The sequence below is a fragment of the Triturus cristatus genome, chromosome 4_1 (assembly GCF_964204655.1).
Source record: "Triturus cristatus chromosome 4_1, aTriCri1.1, whole genome shotgun sequence".
Classification (NCBI taxonomy): Eukaryota; Metazoa; Chordata; class Amphibia; order Caudata; family Salamandridae; genus Triturus; species Triturus cristatus.
In genome coordinates this window covers 1,252,209,382-1,252,232,274 of record NC_140585.1, presented here as the reverse complement: position 1 = coordinate 1,252,232,274, position 22,893 = coordinate 1,252,209,382, and the positions used below count along the sequence as shown (strand labels likewise).

At 46.6% G+C, this 22,893-nt stretch overlaps 1 protein-coding gene across 4 annotated transcripts in view; it reads left to right on the top strand.

The window, feature by feature from the left end:
• Positions 1-22,893, top strand: part of LOC146856524 (cyclic AMP-dependent transcription factor ATF-7-like) — a 662,777-nt gene that overhangs the window by 549,056 nt on the left and 90,828 nt on the right. For all 4 annotated transcript variants that reach the window (XM_085654699.1, XM_085654700.1, XM_085654701.1 and 1 more), the window contains 2 exons: positions 479-628; positions 886-1,083. In XM_085654699.1, the coding sequence (XP_085510825.1) occupies positions 479-628; positions 886-1,083 (348 nt within the window). The remainder of the gene's footprint in view (positions 1-478; positions 629-885; positions 1,084-22,893) is intronic.

The window sequence follows — 22,893 nt, the reverse complement described above, 5'->3', positions numbered from 1 at the left end:
ATATCAGATTGTATTTAATTTTTTTTGTGATGTCAAATATCAAACTTTTTGTTTTAATAATTGTTATCTGTGTCTTGATCGATTTTCTGAATAAAGTCTTAAGATGCCTACATCAAATCAGGCTATTAAAACGGAGCTCACAAGTGCACTTAATTGGAAAACCAGCTCACACAACAGTGTTTGATACTTGTTTGACTGGGTGCATATGTGCAGTAACCCGGAAATTATTCTCTTTGTACATATTGATAATCATCTAACATGGTAGCACCTAGATATCCACCAATCTGCAGTTTGGTTTTATGAGATGAGAACGTTTTAGAAGTATAGTGGAAAGTGGTTAACACTCACTCACAAGAGTTGGGAAATAACTTTGGCAGGAATGAAAATATTTAACGCTCTTGAGTATCTTCAGCAGCATTCAGTGTTTTGTAGAACATATGTAGTCTTTTTCGTTTAACAACATACTCTGTTACTACAGCGTCTTAAAGCAACACTAAACCAGCAGGTGTCATCTACTCTCAATGGTGGTATGATGATGTCATCTGCAAGCACGATGATAACCCATCATCCCGAGCAAGGTCAGGTCTTGATGCAGCATCCTGATGCACCATCTCCAGCACAGCCACAGGTCTGTACTACACCTTGACTACTAATATAATGTATCATTGAAATGTTCTGTTTAAATACTGCCTTAATGCTCTTCTCTTAAATACTATTACAGTATTTAGTGTCTGCGAACACTCAACTTTTATGTTTACACTGTCACTGTTTTACTCTTAAACTTCACACCCATTCACTCCAACATGAATCATTAATTATCTGATAAGCTATTTCACTAGCCTTCCATCAACAACTCCGTAATGTTTACTTTTCTAACACAATCAGGTCTCTCCAGCTCAGCCCACAGCCAGCACTGGTGGTAGAAGAAGAAGGGTCACTGAGGAAGATGCAGACGAACGTCGTCAGCGTTTCTTGGAGAGAAACCGAGCTGCTGCCTCACGCTGCCGCCAAAAGCGCAAAGTATGGGTCTCATCGCTAGAAAAGAAAGCAGAGGAATTAACGTCACAGAATGTCCAGCTGAGCGTGAGTAATAAGCCAAGCAGGATCACTGGGTAGTATATTACCAGTATGTAATATTGAGCCGACAGCTCTCCAGCTCTTAGGGGAGCAACTGAGCCGCAGTGACGTTCTATACCATGAAAGAGGCTCATAGAATCGCAGTGAAGTAGGTTAAACCTTAGAATTAAGTAAAGAGTTCTATTTTGCCATAGGGAAGCTAAAAAAGGGTTTCTACGAGCACGAATATTTTGTGGTGGCAAGGTTTCAAATACATTTAAAGATAGTACCTTTAATGCAGCATTCATGTTTGGAAAAAATGAGGTTTCCAGACTAGGAATAGCAAAAATGGAGGCGACCAGTCAAAAGAAGTACTTTATTTTGCAATGAAACCTAGATGACCATGGCCTCAATGACATGCATTCCTTGCAAAATGTATCCTCAGTCCAAGAAAAAGCTAGGTTACTCCAATGGGAGCAGTTAAGAGGCAAATTAAATCCTCTTTCTCTACAAAAAGAATCAAAGGGTATTGTTATTGGTCTCCACTAAGCCAAATAGAAATATTAGCAGGTGCCCCAGCATCATCTGTTGCTACCAGTCAGTACACTCTCAACCTTGGTAACTGGGAACAATCCATTGTGTTTGTCAAGAGAAATGCAAATAAAGCAGTATTAATACTGAATTCATCCATTGACTGGTTCTCTGCTAATTGTTGTTGTCTTATTTTTGTGACAACTAGACAACGGCTAATTAGGTGCTGGCATGCAGCTTCTTTTCTTACACCCAGATAGGATATTTTCTTTAGAATTGCTTAACAGGACTTTCCAATTGAATGGAACATTCACTATCCCATCCTGGCCTACTCCATGAGACATAATGTTTCTAGCCATAACTCTTGGTATATGGTTGCCATGAGAACCATGCTGCTAGCAATTCTTTAATCCTTATTAAAAGCATAATCAGTATCTGATAAACTATATTTTAGCTGTGCACAGGCCAATGGTGTGAATGTGTGTTCGCCTGTTTGTATGTTGAAGAGGACCCTTTGTGTAACTCCCCTTGCAGGGGTTAGATGTTGAGTTGTTGCCCAGCCTTTGCTCCTATCAAAGATGCTGAGAATTCACAAGATGTTGATGCAGAACAAAACTAAACACAGATGTCCGTCAGGATGAGTTCAGAATGTGTTGCACGTTGGCACCTTGCTTGCTATGAGACAATCTTCTTCCATATGCCTGTGGGTATGATCATATGGTAGATTTGTAAGGCTGACATCTTGCCTTAGCCTGATGTACAGGCCAGAACGATGATCTAGGAGGGTGCGTGCTTCTTAGATTGGGAAAGATTTCCTCCTATCCCTCCTCAGTATCTGTGGTGGTTCCTCCTGTGATGTTGGATTCTGTAATTTAATGCAATTTCATGATACACGGCTACTACTATGTTAAGTAATGTAATGGTTAGTCCATATCTTCTTTGGTATACAGAACTCCTTAGTTCCTGTTTACAGGCCACAAGAGATTACTGGAAATGACCATACATTTCCCTGCTGTAAACTACCTGTTATCTATATTACATTTTCTAAGGATACAATGTTCAACTCTCTTACATTCTAGCTGCAATTGCTTTTTCTGAAAGAAACACGTTAGTTAGATTCCTCACCTTAGAATATCCCCAGGCATCAGGCTGGATCCGGAAAGATTTTTGTAGCAATACCCCTTGCGCGTCGGTAGGCGTCGTCTGCGGCTCCGCGTCCGTCGTTGGCGTCGTGCGCCGGAATGACATCATCGGAGTACTTAGACGCCGCCCTCGTGCGCTGACGTCAGTTCTTCTTTTTTCCGCACCAGACAGCGCCGATCCGGGAAGAGCTTACCCCTTAGTCACTTTTTGACTAAACTTTTTTGACTCTTTTTGGTCTTCTTTCGACTCGACTCTGGTGCCGGTAGGATGCCTGGGTTTAAAGCCTGTGACTCCTGTCATCGACTGATGTCGGTGACGGACCACCATCGCCGGTGCCTTTACTGCCTGGTGGCCGACCACGACGCGGAGTCGTGCCTCGATTGTCAGGCCTTTACCTCGAAAGCTAGGCGGGAGCGGTCCCGTAAGCTTCTCGAAGTCTTCGGGTAAGTCGAAGCGATCAAAGAAGTCCAAGAGGCGACACCACTCTTCGGACTCCCCTCGCCGGTCGCGCGACTCGGCCGAGGATCAGGGTGGTCCCACCCCCGCGGCTCCGTCGGAGCCGCAGGAGCCGCGTCCGTCTCCATACCCGCCGGTCCCTGGGACTGACGGGACTCCGGCGGAGGTCAGTGCTTTTTTCTCGGCCAAGAGGGGCCTGGCTCCGCCGTCGACGCCTGCCGTCGCGCCTTCAGGCCCCGCGGGCTCGACTGGGCGACCTCGCGTGCCGGCGGCTCCGGCCCCGGCGACGACTTCGGTCTCGACGCCGCAGGTCCCCGAGGGATCCTGGCCGGGATCTCTGCCGGCGCCGGTCGACCTCACGACGCCTCCTCCGCCGACACCGGTTCCGCCCCCGGCGCCGTCCCCCGGTTTAGCCCCGGTCCGGGCCCAGCGGCGCCGCTCGACGCTGATGGATGAGCATTTCATCTACCGCCCGGCTCCGATCATTCCTCCTGTTTATCAGGAATCGGATGACGGGGGCGACTGGGAGGGGTCTGAGGACCCTATGGCCAGACAGGCCCAACTATCACAGGACTGGGCAGACGAACTGGGGGATGCCAGTGGTCTGGACACCTCCCCGGACGCTGGTTTCATCTCTCCTCCATCTGTGGCCTCGGAGGAAGGTGCAGCTTTCTCAGTGGTGCTGCGCAAGGCGGCCGAAGCCCTGGGGCTCGAGTTGCCTGCCGTGGCCGTGAGGACTAACATCCTCACAGAGGTGCTTCAACCGTCCGCAAGCTCCACAGAGCCTCTGCTGCAGTTCAATGAGGCCCTCTGGGGCACTTGGTCCAAGCCCTCCACAGTTCCTCCTGTGGATCGGAACGTGGCCCGGTGCCACCGCCCTGCTCCGGGCGACCCCAGTTTCCTGTCCCAACACCCCACCCCCGAGAGTCTGGTTATCCAGGCCTCGACTTCCCAATCCTCCTTCCCGTCCGCTCCTCCGGATTGGGAATCCAAGAGGCTGGAACAGTTAGGAAAGAAGCTGTTCTCTTCCCTGAGTTTGGGCCTGCGGTCTTTGAACACCGCTTGCCTCTTGGACCGTTTCTCCCACCCTCTGTGCGATGCGGTGGAGGACATGCTGCCCCTGTGCCCGGAGGAGGCCCGGACACGACTCACCCAGGCGCTTGCTGACGGGCGAGATGCAGCACGACATGCCATACGGTGTGGACTAGACACCACGGACTTGCTGGGTAGGGCGACTTCCACCACGGTGGCGCTCCGGCGCCACGCCTGTCTGCGGTCCACGTCTTTCTCGGGGGATGTCCAGAGTACCCTCATGTATATGCCCTTTGATGGCACTCGCCTTTTTGGTGAGAAGGCGGATAGTGCGCTGGCTCGTTTCAAGGACTCCCAGGCTACGGCCAAGTCCTTGGGTCTCTCGGCCCAGCGGCCGCAAACTTCCGCCTTTCGTCCGTTTCGTGGCCAAGGAAGGGGCGCCTACTCACGTCCGCCTAGCCACCGGCCGCAGAACCAACCTGCACGCGGTCGCGGACGTGGATTCCGCCGAGGCGGTACTAGAGGACAACGTGCCGGTCAGTCCACATCCACCCCGGCAGCATCCACCTCAAAGCCCTCCTAGTCCGAGCTTTCAGGCCCATTCCACGCCAGTGGGCGGCAGAGTTCGCCATCACCTGCTCCACTGGCGATCCATCACATCGGACAGGTGGGTGCTGCAAATCGTCCGAAGGGGCTACTCCCTCCCCTTCGAGACGACCCCTCCAGCCATGCCACCGCAGTGCCACCGTATGTCGGGGAATCACTTGAATCTTCTGCGGGAGGAAGTTACGGCCCTCTTGGCCAAAGAGGCCGTCAAGCGCGTTCCTGGTCCAGAAGTAGGTCGTGGTTGCTATTCCCACTACTTTCTGGTTCCCAAGAAGGGCAAAGGGGGCCTACGCCCTATCTTGGACCTCAGGAGCATCAACGCCTTCCTCCGGAAGGAACGGTTCAAGATGCTCACTTTAGCTCAGATTCTGGCTGCCCTCGACTCTGGAGACTGCATGGTAGCGTTGGACTTGCAGGACGCCTATTTTCACATCCCCGTCCTGCCGGCCCACCGGCGTTACCTGCAGTTCACGGTGGGTCAGGAGCACTTTCATTTCAGCGTGCTCCCCTTCGGCCTCACCAGTGCCCCTCGGGTGTTCACGAAAGTGATGGCGGTGGTCGCAGCTCATCTGTGCAGATCGGGGGTTCCAGTCTTCCCCTATCTCGACGACTGGCTGTTGAAGGCGGGCTCGCCCCAGGCAGTCGTCTCCCACCTCCAGACTACGGCCGACCACCACCAGTCACACCTGAGACCCTCCCAGAAGCTCCTCTTCATCGGAGCGGTTCTAGATTCAGCGCAGTTCCGGGCCTATCCTCCGGAACAGCGGGTCTGGGATATTCAGGCTCTGATTCCGATCTTTCGGCCTGTATCCTGGGTTTCGGTCAGGTTGGTGCTGCGGCTTCTGGGGCTGATGGCCTCCTGCATCCTGTTGGTGCATTACGCCAGGTGGCGAATGCAGGCTCTGCAGTGGGACCTGAAGTTTCAGTGGGCCCAGCATTGAGGCAACCTGTCCGACCATGTCTTGATCTCGGAGGGCACTGCGAAACAGTTGCAGTGGTGGCTCACGGACCGCGATTGGGTCAGGGGCAGATGCCTCTCCCTACCCCAACCGGAGCACGTAGTAGTGATGGACGCGTCCCTCCTGGGATGGGGGGGCCATATGGGAGAGGCAGAGATCAGAGGCCTCTGGTCTCCGGCGGAGTCTCAACTCCATATCAACTTGTTGGAGCTGAGAGCGATCCGGCTTGCACTGAAAACCTTCCTTCCCTCTGTCCGGGGAAGTGTTGTGCAGGTGTTCACGGACAACACCACCGCCATGTGGAATTGCAACAAACAAGGCGGGGTGGGGTCGTGGACCCTTTGTCAGGAGGCTCTGCGCCTCTGGACATGGCTGGAACACCAGGGCATCATCCTGGTGGTTCAACATCTGGCGGGCTCTCTGAACTCCAGAGCAGACAAACTCAGCCGCCGGTGCATGATGGATCACGAATGGCGTCTGCACTCGGACGTGGCGCAAGGTCTCTTTCTGCAGTGGGGAGAACCTTGGTTAGATCTATTCGCCACCGAAGAGAACGCGCAATGTCAGCAGTTCTGCGCATTGGAATTTCCAAGGCGGCACTCGCTCTGAGACGCTTTTCGTCGCGAGTGGAATTGCTGTCTGTTGTGCGCCTTTCCGCCTATACCACTTCTGCCCAGAGTGCTGAAGAAGATCAGGCGCGACCGGGCCCAAGTCATCTTAGTGGCTCCGGATTGGGCACTAAGGTTCTGGTATCCTGAGCTACTCAGTATGTCAATCGATCCTCCGGTACGACTGCCTCTTCAGGAGGACCTTCTGTCGCAGCAGCAGGGGACTTCCTCCACCCGAACCTGTCCAGTCTCCACCTCCATGCGCGGAGATTGAGCGGCGACAGTTGATGCCTTTTGACTTGCCTCCTGAAGTCTGTGACGTCTTTCTGGCAGTCTGGCGTCCCTCCACAAAATCGGTATACGCCTGCAGGTAGAACAAATTTGTGGCATGGTGCACTGCAAAGGCTGTGGATTCCCTTTCCGCCCCTCTTTCTGAGGTTCTCCTCTTTCTTCTTTCTTTGGCCTAGCAGGGCTCTGCTCTGGGCACCTTGAAAGGTTATCTTTCTGCGATCTCTGCTTTCTTACGGCTTCCTGATCAGCCTTCTCTTTTCAAATCCCCTGTTGTTTCGCGTTTTCTTAAAGGCATTACTCACATGTTCCCTCCTGTCCCCTTCGTAATGCCTCAGTGGGATTTGAATCTTGTCTTGACCTTTCTGATTTGCGCTCCCTTTGAGCCTCTTCACAATTGTCCCCTTCGTCTTCTGACTCTTAAGACTGCTTTCCCGGTAGCTATCACCTCGGCTAGACGGGTGAGTGAGCTCCAGGCTTTGTCATCTAAGCCTCCTTTTCTTTCTGTTCATCCGGACAAGGTTGTTTTTCCGGACTCGTCCTTCTTTTCTTCCAAAAGTGGTGACCCCCTTTCACATCGGGCAATCTGTCACATTGCCCACCTTCTTTCCGCCTCCGCATCCTTCGAAAGAGGAAGAGAGGCTCCACCGTCTGGACCCCAAACGTGCGCTGTCCTTTTATTTGGACCGCACCAGAAAGTTCCGGGTGGACGACCAACTTTTTGTTGGATACGTAGGTGCTAAGAAGGGGAGGGCTGTACACAAGCGGACCATCTCACGGAGGGTCGTATTGTGTATAAAGGTTTGTTACTCCTTGGCGAAAAAGGACCCTCCTGTTGGGCTGAGAGCCCGTTCCACCCGGGCCACAGCGGCGACTACTGCCCTGGGACGGGGAGTTCCCTTGCAGGACGTCTGTCAGGCGGCGACGTGGGCCTCACTGCACACGTTTGCCAAGCACTATTGCCTGGACAGCCAAGTCTGGAGAGATGGCTTCTTTGGCCGTTCTGTTCTCCAGGACTTTCTGGTGTGATCTTGGTTCGCAGACCCACCACCGGGGTTGGTATTGCTGGGGTATCTATTCTAAGGTGAGGAATCTAACTAACGTGTTTTCTTTCAGATGAACAAGTTACTTACCTTCGGTAACGATGTATCTGTAAGAAACATTAGTTAGTTAGATTCCTCACCGACCCACCCATCCTCCCCGTTCTGCGAACCGACATCTAGGGTTAAGGCCATCCTGTTCAGGGCCCTAGACTTTTTTGGCACCAGTGTCGGTCTCTTGCATGGCTCTGCGTTCCTGGCGCGGAAAGCTATGTACAAGAACTGACGTCAGCACGCGAGGGCGGCGTCTAAGTACTCCGACGTCATTCCGGCGCACAACGCCAAAGACGGACGCGGAGCCGCAGACGATGCCTACCGACGCGCAAGGGGTATTGCTACAAAAATCTTTCCGGATCCAGCCTGATGCCTGGGGATATTCTAAGGTGAGGAATCTAACTAACTAATGTTTCTTACAGATACATCATTACCGAAGGTAAGTAACTTGTTCATATAGGCTTTGCAGCATTAACCTTTTCTAGATTCTCCTCCCTCAAATTCCGATCGTTGTTATGTTAGGCAATGGTGGGGCAGCCACATGGCCCCACAGGACTTCTCCTCCACTGCCTTTCATACATCTCTTATAGCATACTTCTGGAGTGTGTGTGAAAGGCTAGATTATAGGTTTGGACTGGGTAGCACCTTTTCCATCAGATCCACTCTCTAACAGTTCTCTCCCACGTTTTAGATGTCAGTGAAAACACTTTCATGTGGGGTGCAACAAGTTCCGTCGCTTAATGCTACCTCTTAAGTTCTACGTGGCTACCCTCACTGTTCTGATTTGGTTTTTTGGCAGAAGGTTTTCTGCCTACACTAATGAGGCAGCAGATCATATGGTTTAAGCCTTTCTCTAGGAGCAATTCTAGGATTGTATGATCTTTGCAGGTTAGGTGGATGCAAATTCCATATATCTGAACTCTGGTAGAACAGCTCTGCTTCATGGGAGTGTGATTAGTGGTACAGGGGATCTGAGCTCCTCTTTGGCAGTTTGCTAGGCCCATAAACTCTGGGTTTTTGTTTAACTCTTAGCTCTCTGATAAAGTCAGTAAACTCAGGTCCACCAGCCTTCTCCTCAAAGTCTTCTGGACAGTCATTCTACTGCTACCGACTCCCTTTCATAATTAGTAGTCCAGATGGTCATTCTTTGCCTTCTGGACTACTGCAGCTCCATGTTCTCTGTTATGGCATTCTCCCTTATATACTTAAATGATCTGAATATTTCCAGGCTCGTGCGCGATTCTCTGAATTTTTAAAAAACCTGCAATTGAAAATATGCCTGCATGAGGCAATGTTTTCAATTACGTTTTTGCGGTATAATTTTTTTTTGCAAATTAGACAAATTATAACAATACCTTTGGCTGAAAACTGTAATGTACTACATTCTAACTCCCAAACTAGTAAAAAATAAATCCCCCTAATAGGCTGAGCATACAGTCCTACAATAAGACACTGAACCTTTACAAACATGAGAGAGTGCAAGATCTGTGATGTAGTTCTTTTTTAAGGAGATCAAGGCACTTTTGTTTTTTCAGGTCACCAGAGCGGGATTCCCAACCATTTCTGCCTTTCTCAGGTTCTGTGTTTTTTAGCTGAAAGTTGTGGGTTTTTTATTGGCTTCATTCAAGGTCTTTTTATGTTTCCTTACTCTTTCTGTAGTTTTTTGGCAGGAATTGCTCTTTTTCCTTTTCTCTGGAGTGTTTCTCTTCAAACTCTTTATATGAGCACCCTGCCATCTCTCTTTGATTGATGACATTTGTGTGGATGTAAGAAGTCTATCCTTGATGTTTGTGTCATCTGGTACCCAGATTTCCACCTCATTACGAAGTATAAGATCTGCTTAGAAATGATTTACAGTTGCCTCAGGGGAAGAAGATGGAGTCTGCCTCATGGCGAAGTAAAGGGAAATAGGCTGCTCTGCCTCACTCTCCACCACTACCAACAGGGCAAGAGACCATTCGACCTCATTTTCTGCTCTTGGTGTGACCAGAAATGATTCTCACTCAGGACTGTTGGGCCACTACTGAGGTCCTTAACTTTCCTGGTTTACATTGAGTTGCTCAACAAAAAGATGTTCAACATCAATGCGGTCATCATTGACACATTCAATGTCATGGACTTTTTAGAATCCACGCGTAACCGTTTGGTAGTTCTTTAAGATCTGTTTCTTTGTAGGGGGCCACAAGTGTTTCGGAGAATCTTCCTGTAGTTCCATCGGTGCCAAGATATCAGATGGTGACTACCAGTGGGAAGGTCAGATCATATCCGTAACACAGCCTTGCGCATAAGATCCTCTCCCTACTCATATATTGCAAGATGACTCTAATCTATCCAAAGCTCCAGAACCTCAATATCCACCTCGGAGGGGGCGGGGGGGGGGATAATCCACCTATTCTGTCTCGTAAAGCTCCGCAGCACTGAGGAAAAAAGGATGATCATTACAAGAAAAGGAGAAAAAAAGATTACGTGAAAAAAAAAACTTCAAGTTTATATTTCAGAAGAATTTCTAACAGTTCTCCAGAGTGTTTGCCACCTACAGTATTCTCAGTGACTGATGATATATCTTTCCATGTAGTGACAGAGCGACTCAAGAGCTTAGTATTTGAGGCCTCTACTCCTATGAATTATTGAATATTTTAGATTTAGCTTCCAAAGCCTCAAGTGACACTGAATGCGTCACTGGTTCTAGGCTTTCTTGAACCAACAATACAGACCTTCCTTACCCCAGCTTCCAGTAAAAACAGGTTGACTTCCATGAAGAAAATCAATATATATTATCCTGTTTTTCTTAAGATAGACACCAAATCCAGATTCCTCTGAGATTTTTGCAGCTAGAAAGAGTTGTAATTCTTCTGGATCATTTGCATCTGCACCTCCTGAAAAAGAAAATAAGATGGAGGACTTATTTGGAATTAAAGTACGTTCACCTTCGTCCATAGCCAGTTAAACCACACTTCTCAGCCATTACAGTAGAGAGCTATGGAAATCAATGAGTCATTTCCTTGCAGGCTGTCATCCCGCTACTTCGACAAGGTGACCGCATGATGCTGCTAGACCTGAAAAACACCTACATTTACATCTCCATCCATCCTGCCCACTGGCACTGATTCCGCTTTCTGGTGCTTGGCTAACATCAATTCAAAGAGCTTCCCTTTGGGGTTACCACTGTTCCAAAGGTTTTTATAAAGTGTTTAGCAGTGGAAACTGCCCAACAAATGAGGGGGCATCCATGTTTTCTCCTACCTCGACAATTTGCTGATTAAGCGCAGGCAAGCAGTTCTTTCAAACACTTTCCTCCTATATGTGAGCATACTTTTATCAACCTTCTCTCAAAAGTCAAATCGGCCTCCCCCAATGACTGTTGTCCTCCCAGCATTTTGATGGAAATTTTTACTCTCCTTCCTGGTCCTGCTCTCAACCTCCTAAATGAGTCCTTGTCTCAAGGAATCGTCCCTGCAACCTTTAAAGAGGCAATTGTTGTCCCCCTTTAAAAAAAAGGTGGATCCACTTATCCTGACCAATAATCGCCATATCTCCCTTCTTCCCTATCTAGCTAAGATTTTGGAAAACTATGTTACAGGAATCCGAATTCTTGGATTCCCATCAAGCTGGCTTTCGTACAGCGCATTCTACGGAGGCGGTAATTCTCACAGTTCTAGACATCCTCCGTGGTGAGGTCGATAGTGGCTCCTCGCAGGCTCTCGTCCTGCTTGATCTCTCCGCTGCCTCTGACATGGTCGTCCACTCTCTTTAGGTCGACCGTGTGAGGGATGCAGGAATTGTGGGTCCTACCCTCTGCTGGATTAGTTACTTTTTGGAAAATCGCTCCCAGGCAGTCTGTACAGCCCAGTTCACCGCTCCCAGAGTTAAAATCTCCTGTGGAGTCCCTCAGGGCTCATCTCATTCTCCCCTGTTGCTTAATCTTTATCTCCTCCCTCTTGTCCGAGCTATGAAGGAGCGTAAAGTCTGCACTTTCAACTATGCAGATGATTTTCAGCTTATTTTCTCCACCAGTAACTCCTCAGTCGGTTCATGCTTTTCAATCGACCATGCTGTTCATCAGTCAATGGATGAACAAGAACCATTTAAAACTCAATCTGGACAAGACGGAGTTGGTTTTAACAGGTGGCATTGTTAAAAATCCATGGGGACCTCATTTCTGGCCTATATAGCTGGGCCAGCCCCCTGTTCCTTCTAGCTCGGCAAAAAACTTGGGGGTTATCATCAGTCAGGATCTTACTCTGAAGTCTCAGATTAGTTCAGTGATCTCTGTCTATTTTTTTCAACTTCGTAGAATAAAAAAGATTTGCAGATACCTTACTCATGATGCTCGGATTCAGGTGATTCTTGCCTTGATCATGTCCCACGTTGATTATGCCAATTCATTATATTTTGGCTTTCCCCGTTATCTCTCAAGACGTTTACAGATAGTACAAAATCAGGCTGCTCGTCTGATTGTTCACCATCCTAGGCATCATCACATTACTCCTCTTTTGAAGCAATTACACTGGCTTCCGGTTGCTCAGCGGTGCGCTTTCAAGACTGGGTGTCTTATTTTTAAGTCACTTTATGGAAAGAGCCCTAAATTTGTTGATAATATGATCAACAAATCTGCTCCTACACAAAATCTTCGTTCAGCTCACAAAAACGTATTACTAATTCCTCATTTTAGATTAAAGCGCACTGGTGGTGCCAGGTTCTCTACCTTGGCCCCCATATTTTGGAATTCTCTTCCCCTTCGCTCCTGTACCAATCTTTTTGGTTTCAGGAGTCTTCCAAAAACTTGGCTCTTCCGACAGGCTTTTTAAACTCTCTTTTTATGACATGGATCCCAACCAAAATAGCGCCATGAAACCTCCCCGGTGTACGTGCGCTCTATAAATTCATTTTAACATAACATAACAAGCAGCAATCCTCAGTTTGCGTGCGCACTTGGATCTTCCTGCTTCATGCCCTGGGATTCACCCTAAATGCCACCAAATCCTAATTATATCCCCTCCAGGTTTGACCCTTCCAGGGATCCATATTCAATGCAGTTACGTGCAAAACCTGCCCCCGTCACAAAACGGTGTTAGTGTTACTTCTTTTACAGCCCAATCACCACAGTTGCAGTCGGAACTTTCATGCAGATGCTAGGGATGATGGCCTCCTGCATTGCCATAGTACCCCATGCCCATCTCCACATGCACCCGTTGTAGGAATGCCTCTTAGCTCAGTGGTGAAGATTTAGCATTGTTAAAGGCCAGCACCCATTGCGTTCTATATTGGTGGAACATTAACAACCTGCTGCGGGGCAGGCTTTTCTCAGACTACATTCTGCAAGTGCCTATTCGCACAGTGGTCCTTGTCACCTGGTGGGGAGCACATCTTGATTAGATGACCATACAGGCGGTCTGGGCTTCCATCTCCAGGGCCTGCATATCAACTATACCGAGCTACTAGCTATATGCCTCGCATTCAAGTCCTGCCTTCTGGGCATTCGAGGCAAAGTAGTTCCAATCAAGGCTGACAACATGAACGCTATATACTATCTTCATAAGCAGGGCAGCACCCACTCTCCCATGCACTCAGCACTAGTGCAAGAGACCTGACACTGGCCATCACTGCTACACCGTCCGGCAGAGAACCTTCCGGGAGTGGGCAACAAGTTGGCAGACCCTTTCTACACGTTTCTTCACCAAGTCCATGAGTGGGATCTCAGCCTAAAAGTCCTAGCTCAGTACTCCCAACATTGGAGATACCACAGTGGTAGACCTGTTCACTGCTCCTGAATATGCAAAATGCCCAAACTTCGCCCCCAGGTTCCCAAGGTCCATGGGCAGTGCACTACGAATGAACTGTGAGGGATCTTTGACTACGCTTTGCCCCTCTCTCACTCCTTCTGTACGTGGTTCACAAGACGTGGCAAACGTCTATGACTCTTATCCCAGTGGCCCTCACATGAGCCCGACGGCTCTGATACTCAACACATCTCGAGGTGTCTCCATCAGCCCCCATGAGAAGTTTCCCTTCTCCTGTATTGAATCTTTAACATATTCAAATACTTTAATCTTCGTCGTCATGGTGGGAGTCCTACGGTAATTATAACATACATAGCATAAACAGCCATAGAGAATTCAATTGGCATTGTTAACCAATTCATATTGTTTTAATAGGTCTAAACTTCAACCAATCAGAGAGCAGACCCTGAAACAATCTTCCCCTGCAGGGCCACCATACCTCAGATTTCTAACTACGCGTCATGTGTCACAGAGTTTCCCTGAGCTCTAAATTCCTGTGCTCAGTCACCTTTTGACCCTTTTGGCTTCTTCCAGAAGTGACACATTTAAACCTTCAAGCAACTCTGAGGTACAATTGTCTTGTTTTCCTCACAACATCATGTCAGAAGGATCTAAAAAGAGGCTGTTCATACCTGGTAAGTCTTGTGGAAAGGCCAGACTTTTTTCTGAAGACCCTCATACAAATGCTTTTACTGCTTACATCCACATCATGAGCCTAAAGAATGTAAGCATAGCTTAACCTTTTCTGCTGAGACACTGAAAGACCAGGAGGCTAGACTGCTTCTCTGGCTCCAGAAGAAAGAGATCTACTCAGACTCTGGATCTGATGATGAGGGGCAGAGTCGATCCTCGGAGGGGGAAAAGGGGGGGAATGAGGGCTACTATGTTGACGGGTGCATCTCCGACGATGAAATTGTCCTCGGCGCCAGTGACGACGGTGGCATTGGTAACCCCAACGACAGCAATGACAACGACTACTTAGTCGGTGAAGGCTACGGGGACAACCCCCTCGACGACAATCCTGTCAACGGGAATGTTTAAATCTCCATCAGTGAGACCAACAACTCTTCCACACACAGCTCATGGCAAACAGGCCCTCTCATCATCGACGATGAGCTCGTTGATGGCTCAAATACACCCTGTCTTTATTACCACAGAGGGAATTCCTGTGGCCCGGATCAGACATCCCCAAGCAGTCGATCTCCACTGCCTCCTTCCCATCTCCTTGAAACAGAAGAGTCTGGAGATGAAGGACTTTTTTGGGCCAGCTTACAGTCCCATACAGCATAATGTCAAATATCAGGACACGGATGATAAGCCTAGTTGTCAGGCTTCTACTTTTTTGGAAGGCGAGTATTCATTCAGACACCAGCATCAAGCAGCACCTTAGCGCAATGATTTATTTCTGGAAAATTAGTCTTTCGATGAGAGCAGTATACAGATCAGCATGTGCCTAGGGGTGACACTATATCAGTGCTAATCTCTTTGGTTACTAACTTGCATCACATGCTCAATGACTATTATAAATGATTTCCGGAGGCGAATGCTTCAGTGCCTAGTACTCGGGGCGCTCAGCTGTGCCTTGCATAACATCTAGGCCTGGAAGTCCCATAGATCCTGCACTGCATAAGGATTAACAAGTGTTGTCTGCAATCACTATCAGAGACGACTGCATTGACAGTGAAGAAAATCAACAGGAGGAAGAGGAGCTTCCTCAGGACCCACATGACTCTGGGCAGGAATGGGATGACTACATCGCTCCCTCGTCTCCATCGCTGTCACCAGCACCGGCTAGTTCTCCTCCCGAGGACATAGAAGGTTTCCACGAACTCCTAGAGCATGCTTCCAAGCTCTTTGACTTGCCCCTGCCAGTAATCCATACAGAGAGAAAGTCTGTCGTATCCATATCCATTGTGGATTACATTTGGGAGGAAGGCTTGACGCTGATGAAGACTTCAGCTTCCGTCGCAGCGGTCGTTCCCTGACTCAATAAGAAATGCATAGCGCCAGAAAATTCAACAACCTTCCTATTACGACATCCTTGTACTAACTCAGTGGTCATGCAAGCTTCCCAAAGACGCGCCAGGAACCAGTCTGCCCCGTGTTCAACACCATCAGACGAGGAGGACAGAAGATTACATAACATTGGCAAACGATTTTTGACTATAGCAGCCACGTCTATTAAAGTGTCTAATGCTCTTGCCACTTTAGGGCATTATGATAGGCAGGTGTGGTCGGATTTGTCAATGTTCCTTAACTACTTGCCTGAAGACCAGAAAAAATAGGCAAAGGAAATACTGCAGGATGGTATAACAACTTATTCCGAAATTATCGACACAGTCATGGATATCTCATTCACATCCTTCAGACAAATGGCAGGTGTGGCTGTGCAATGACGACGGGGATGGTTCAAGGCTACTTCATTCTGATCGGAGATTCAATCAAGGATCTTAGATATGCTGTCTGGCAGTGTAAGCCTGTTTGGCAAACATGTTGATGATGCTCTACAGTCTATCAAGTCGTATACCGAAGACATTGCACGGTCGCTAGGGACTTTGTATCAAAAATGTTTCTTGGAGGGAGAGGCCAATCTTTATCCACAACTTCCTACCAGTCTTGTAGATATCATTCATATTCCCAAAAGGGCTATTGACCTCAATATTCTGCTCAAAAGCAGTACAGATCCTCCTCCAATTCCACTTATTCACGAAAACCAACACATCGGGTCCCACCACGGTCAGAATGTAGCTAGAGGACAGGAAAAATTCCTGGGTACCAACCACCTTGGGCTCTCACCTACAATTCAATAGCTGACACGCCCAAAATGTTACGATCATTGTAAAGAGATCTTTGGACAAATGGGTGTTGGACAAAATACACCATGGTCAAACCTTAGATTTTGCTCAAATGCCTCCCAATCACCCTCCTCGCAAGTGGAATCATCAACATCTTGCCCTGTTGAAACAGGAAATACACTTTCTTCTTTCGCAACAGGATATTTTATACCAATTTCTTCCTCATCAAGTAAACTGCTGTACATATACATCATGAAGCAGTCTTTCCAAATGCTGTCTCTGCAGGTGATTTTACTGCTGATGAGCACGGGGATAACATTACGTCCCTCGACCTATTAGACGCCTACTTCCACATTCCCACACTTATGAAACATCGCAGGCTTCTCTGATTCAAGGTGGCAGGGTGCCATTACAAATTCAAAGTCCTTTCCTTTGGTTTACGTTCAACTGCCAGGGTGTTCACAAAATACATGGCCCCTGTGGCGATGTTCTTAAGACGGCTTGGCCACCAGGTTTTTCCAAACCTGATCGACTGGCTGGTCAAGGCACATACATTTTGATCAACAAGAAAATCTTTCTTGGTTTGCCAGCCACTATTCAACAAATTCGGTCTGAATTAAACAGAGAAAAGTCTGAACTAATACCGTCTTGAACATCCGTGTTCTTGGGAGCAATCATGGTTACCAAGGTCTCTAAAGTGTACCCAACTACTGAGCGAATCCAACGTTTGATGGGCATAGCAAATTCTCTGTCAAGATGAAAACCCACTTCCGTTCAGACGTACAAGTCAGTGTTGTCGATGATGTCTTCTTGCATTCCCTTGATTCCAAATTGTCCTCTCCACATTAGACCTCTCCTAAAACAGTTAGATGCAGAATGGCTACCAACTCAGGGTACTTTTGAGGACACCATCCATATTACCCCAGTTATGAGAGTGGCAATGTCCTGGTGGAGAAAAAAGGAAAATATTTCTATAGGCCTCATTTATACCTTCACACCCTCACTTTGATAACAAACGCTTCCGTGATGGATCTGGGAGCGCACCTTCAAGAACTAGAAATTCAAGGAAGATGGTCTTCTCAGGAATCAAAAATGCAAATCAGCCTTGTAGAGCACAACCATGTTCTATCGTCCCAAAAAAGGGGGAACAAGATCCAAGGCTCTCTCTCATCAAGACCAGCACATATGGAACATTTCGTTACAAGTGGAAGTGGAACACGTTCCTGTGGTGGAAAACAAATGGGCAGATTCTCCCGGCCAAACCGTAAAGCTGTGTCCCAAATGGGAACTGAACCTGGACCAGCTGCTTCAGGTCTTCGAACAGTTGGGTACCCCAGACCTGGACTCTGCAGAACAAAAAATGTGTGATGTATGCCAGCTTATTTAATCAGAGGATCTTGGGGGAATGCATAACGGATGGTCTGGACAAAGATGTTTGCCTATGCCTTTCCACCATTCCCTCATTCCCAAAGTAATTTGGAAAATGAAGGTCACCTCATTTTGATTGCCCTGGCGTTGCCTCTGCAATATTGGCACACGGACCCTCTTCTCCTATCTCTGCCCACACATCCAGTTCAAACCAGTGGAGAATCTCATCTCCGTGAACAAGGGACAAATTCTCCTTCCGCAGATAAGGTCTCTCAATTTATCCGCTTGGTTCCTCACGACAATGAGTTTGGATCAATGACTATTCCTCAGGAATGTTGGTCAATTCTTGAGCAGTCCCACTCTGTGACAGCAAGTAAATCTTACTGCACGAAATGGAAAAGGTTCTGATATTCGTGTAGCAATAACAGTCTACATCCTTTTGCATCTTCTCCAGAGCAATTACCGACTTAACTTTCTTCACCTGGCCAATAGAGGCGTAGCTCATACATCATGTGGCAGCAATTTCAAGGTTTCGGAGGAAGACAGGCAACGTCTCTTTATGGTCAAATAGACTAATAAAGGAATTCATGAAAGGACTGTTCAGATTATTTCCTTCTGTAAAACTTGCCTTAGTATCCTGGCAGTTAAATACCATCATATCTCAGCTCATAAAAGGCCCATTCAAAACTATTCACAAGGCAAATATTAAATATGTATTGTGGAAACTGGCCCTTCTCATGGCCCTCACTTCTGTGAGATCGATGAGCGAAATCCAAGCCTTTACCATTGCAGATTTATTGTTGCAGAACCTTTCTTGCAATTCAGAGATGCCAGAGTTATATTGAGGAGTAATACCAAATTAATTCCAAAGGTCCTAACTTTGTTTAATTTGAATGAGCCTATTGTGCTATTAACAATTTTTAAGAATCCTACTACTGCGGCAGAAAGAGCCTTGCACTCTTTGAATGTCAGACGCTGTTTAAAATGTTTATATTTAAAGAACAAAGCCTTTATTTGGTCCAACCGGCTTCTCATCTCTTTTGCTGAGCCTAAGCATGGTTATGCTTTGTCAAGGAGCAGTATAGCTCGTTTGAATCTGCAGCAATTGCACTTTGCGGCGAGAAAGCAGGAAGACTGCTATCTTCAAAAGTTGGGGCACATTCTATGAGGAAAGTGGTGGTGTCCACGCACCCAATTGCTGGTGTGTCTCTGCCAAACATTTGCAGAGCAGCAAAGTGATTTAATGTCCATACCTTCATCAACCATTATTATCTGGAATGATCTTTGAAGACGGATGCTGCTGTTGGTCCGGCAGTATTATTGCGCCTCTTCTAATTAGGTACAAAAATCTTTTTTATTAAATTCCTATCACATTTTACAAGGTTGTACAGTGATTTTCTCACTTTTGCATATTACATATATACAAGCTTTGTTTTTCCAGTTTTTTAAGTTGACTGTTCTTATTATGTTTATTTATTGGTGCAAATTGGTTTTGTTATACCCACCGCCTCTTCTCTCTTAGATACTGCTAACTAGTCTGCTTCAAACATGTGAATCTATGAAGAATTAAATACTGGAGAAAAAACAAGTTACCTACCTATACACTGTGGTTCTCCAGTATTGAAATCTTTCATAGATTCACATGCAACCCTCCCACCTCCCCTTGGGTTCACCTCTCTGTATACCTATAACACTATAAACTTTTACACTTGTGCTCGAAATCTGAGGTATGATAGCCCTGCAAGGCAAGAGTGCTTCAGTGTCTTCTCTCTGATTGGTTGAAGTTTGGATCTTCTAAAACAATGTGCATTGGTTAACAATGTCAACTGAATTATCTGACTGTATGCTATGTATAGCACTACTTGTTATAATTTCCTTGGAACTCCCACCATGGCAACGGGTAAAATTCAAGCATGTAAATCTATGAAAGATATCAATACTGAACAACCACAGTGTACAGGTAAATAGCTTTTTTTCAGACCACACCTTCTCACATAAAACTAATCTCCAGTCTCCAGGCAGCTCATATCTAGTTATCTGACACCGGAGGTTAAGGTTCAGCCTCCCACAAAAATGCATGGATATTCTACAAAAATATTGTATACCTTCTATAAAACTGCAGCTAGTGGCTATGACCACATACATTCAAAACCAGTAGCATTCTTCCCTCTTTGCATCCCTGTGAGTAAGGCCTTCAAGGGGGGCATCAAGACTGTCACCCCTCACAGAGTTCCACATACCTTTGCATGCCGCCACAATGTAGTCCTCAACAAACTCATGGGTTCCCCCCTTGAGTCCTTGCAACCTTGCCTCGTACAACTCCTTTTTGGGAAGTAGCTTTCCTTGTAGCCAAATCATCTCTCAGGCTGAGCAGTGAGATGCAGGCCCTCACACTCCTTTCATTCAGGTCCACAAGGACATGGTTGTTCTTGGAACAAACACAAAGTTTCTTCCCCACAGTGGTTTACCCTTTCCACTCAACCAGACTATATAGCTGTCAGTTTTCTTTCGCCAACCAGTCTCAGTAGCAGAGAGAAACATTCAAACCCTAGATGTTCAACTCACACTCATGTATTACATCAACAGAGTCAAGCCCTTCTGCAGGCCCAACCAGTTATTTGAAGCCTTTGCGAAACCTCAAAAAGGCAAGCCTATTTCCAACGCCAGTATTGCCATATGGATAGTCCAGTGCATCCAAACCTGCTGCCATAAAGCTAAAAGAACCCTCCGTGTTTACACCAGACTCACTCTACATGCAAGAAAGCTGCGTCCAAGCCCGTGCTTGGTAATATCTTGGACATATGTAAGGCAGACACTTCTTGAACCCCACACCCCTTTACTAAACACTATTGTGTGGACATCTTAGCCTGCTAGCAGGCTATGTATGCCTAGCAGTCAGTCCTAAGAACTTTTTTTCAGACCGCTGCATCATCCACACTCTATAAACCCCTTGCAGGGAATAGTGCTGTACGGTCTATGCAGAACATCAATATCTACAGCAGCACATGCTACAAACACAACTTGTTACCCTGTAAGCATCTGTTCGTAGCTTGTAGTGCTGCGATTCACATGTGTCCACCCATTCCCCAGAAAACGGTGGCTCTGCTTGTAGATATCCTCTTCTGTTATTTCATTACTTACAGAGTACACTGGAAATCACTTGGTACTCCATACTTACTATCACCCGCTGTGCTGAAAGCAGTCTAAAATGGAGTCAGTATCCATGCGCATTGCCTAGTAAGGGTGAAATAACACCTGTGACTCCCGTGACGCAAAAGCCTTTCTTAGAAGAACATCAATTTTCAAACATTTGATCCCAACAATAGACTGTAGGAGTATCCATAATCTTTGAATCTACAGCACTGGACACTATGAAGAGATGTTTACCGGGTAAGCAACTTTTTCCTTTCAAAGGCAAAAATCGCAAACACAAAAAAACAGACTTTGAACAAACTTCCACAGCTGTGGTCAAAGCCCTGCCTACGAAACAATGGTGACTTTCCTCTCTCTGCTATCACCATATAGCACTGTGGTAGTCAGGAAATCAAATTCTGTTTTTCCTCAATTTCCATTCCAAAGACATCCACACTTCTTCTACACCTGAAGCATCTACAACAAAGTAAAAATTCTACTGAACAAGAGAGCGATATAAAAAGTCCCGAAACCTCAGTGAAAAAAAGGGATTTACTTGTGTCCATAAGAAAACGCAAAGCTTAGAATATTGTCCCTTGCTGATTCTGAAGTATTCCAACAAATAACTGAAGAGAAACATTCTAAACGTTGGCACTCTTTAATTTTTTCCCGTCTTGATAAAGATTGGATGGCTTCTATAGACTTGCAGGATGCCTATGTTCACATGCTCATCTTTAAGTCACCATATAACAAATATGGGTAACCCAGTATTCCAGAAAATGAGGGCAACAAATAAAACAGTGTTCCCGTAGGGATCATTCTTTGAACTTTGCCGAAGTTGTCACATATTGTAATTTATTTTTGGCTATGTATTGTTCACTCAATTGCACCTACACTACACCATCACTTCGAGCACCTGCCTTGCTGTTAATTACTGTGATTACCTTTCATATGGTTTTGTAAAGATTCTTTGAATACAGACTCTTAAATCAGCAGTTTGTTAGCTCTTCATTCATTTGTGACAACTTTGGCCATGTTCAAAGAATGATCGAATGATTCCTAGGGGAATGCTGTTTTATTTGTAATTTATTACCCTTGTTTTCTGGAATACTGGATGCCCCATATATGTTGTATGGTATTTTGAGAGCTGCGCTTGCAGCGAGGGCCTTTCCTTTTTGGAAGAAAGGTTTTTGTTTTGTTGCTATAACGTTTTTTTCCACTTATTTCCTTCTGAGATATGTTAAAGGAAAACCTTTTCCTTTAGCGAGGAGTATGTTAAAAAACCTCTAAGTGATTCCCAACCCCCATAGAAAGTACATCTAGACAGAAAATAGCTAAACTTGAGAAATTAAACACAAACGTTATCCTCGCACACCTTCATGCCCATCTTATGGCCCAATATCTACAATCAAACACAATTCCGCTTGGTCTCCAGATCAGAAACTAGCCAGCAATATTTGTAGATGATCCCAAATATCAAGAGAATTTTTTTTTTGTAGGCCACAATTGCTCAAGACATTGGATGGTCTTCGGTATTGACTTCTCTGGAACATGTGAAAGAACTCGAGAAAGAAATAGCTGATTTAGTCAAAGAAATCTTAGATGGATGTAAGGGAGTTTATCTTTGATGATAGGTATGTCAAGGGTTCCAAAAACAAAGTGGCAGATAGTTTGTCTGGATTGCAGCAGAGACTATTGTGGTAGGAAATTGGGAAGAACAGGTGGTATCCAGGGTTTGTCATGATGCCTCGAAAACAGAAGAATGAGAGTTGGTAAGAGACAATGATGCACAGTGGAAGCTCCCATCATTCACCAGTGCTGAACTGCATCCGGGTAGCGGGGGGGTGTCAAGATGGTGCAGACGAGATTTACGTAGGCTGCACATTGCTGATCCCCACTGTTCCTTGCCGCAGTAATGGCTAGCAACAGCTCACACGATGTATTGTGCGATGCACTGCTTGAAGAACGCTCTCCTTTGAGGTGCGGACTCCCACATCGCTCTCATGCTGGATGCTGCTCTGAGGGCCCGGGCTGGTACCCCCTAG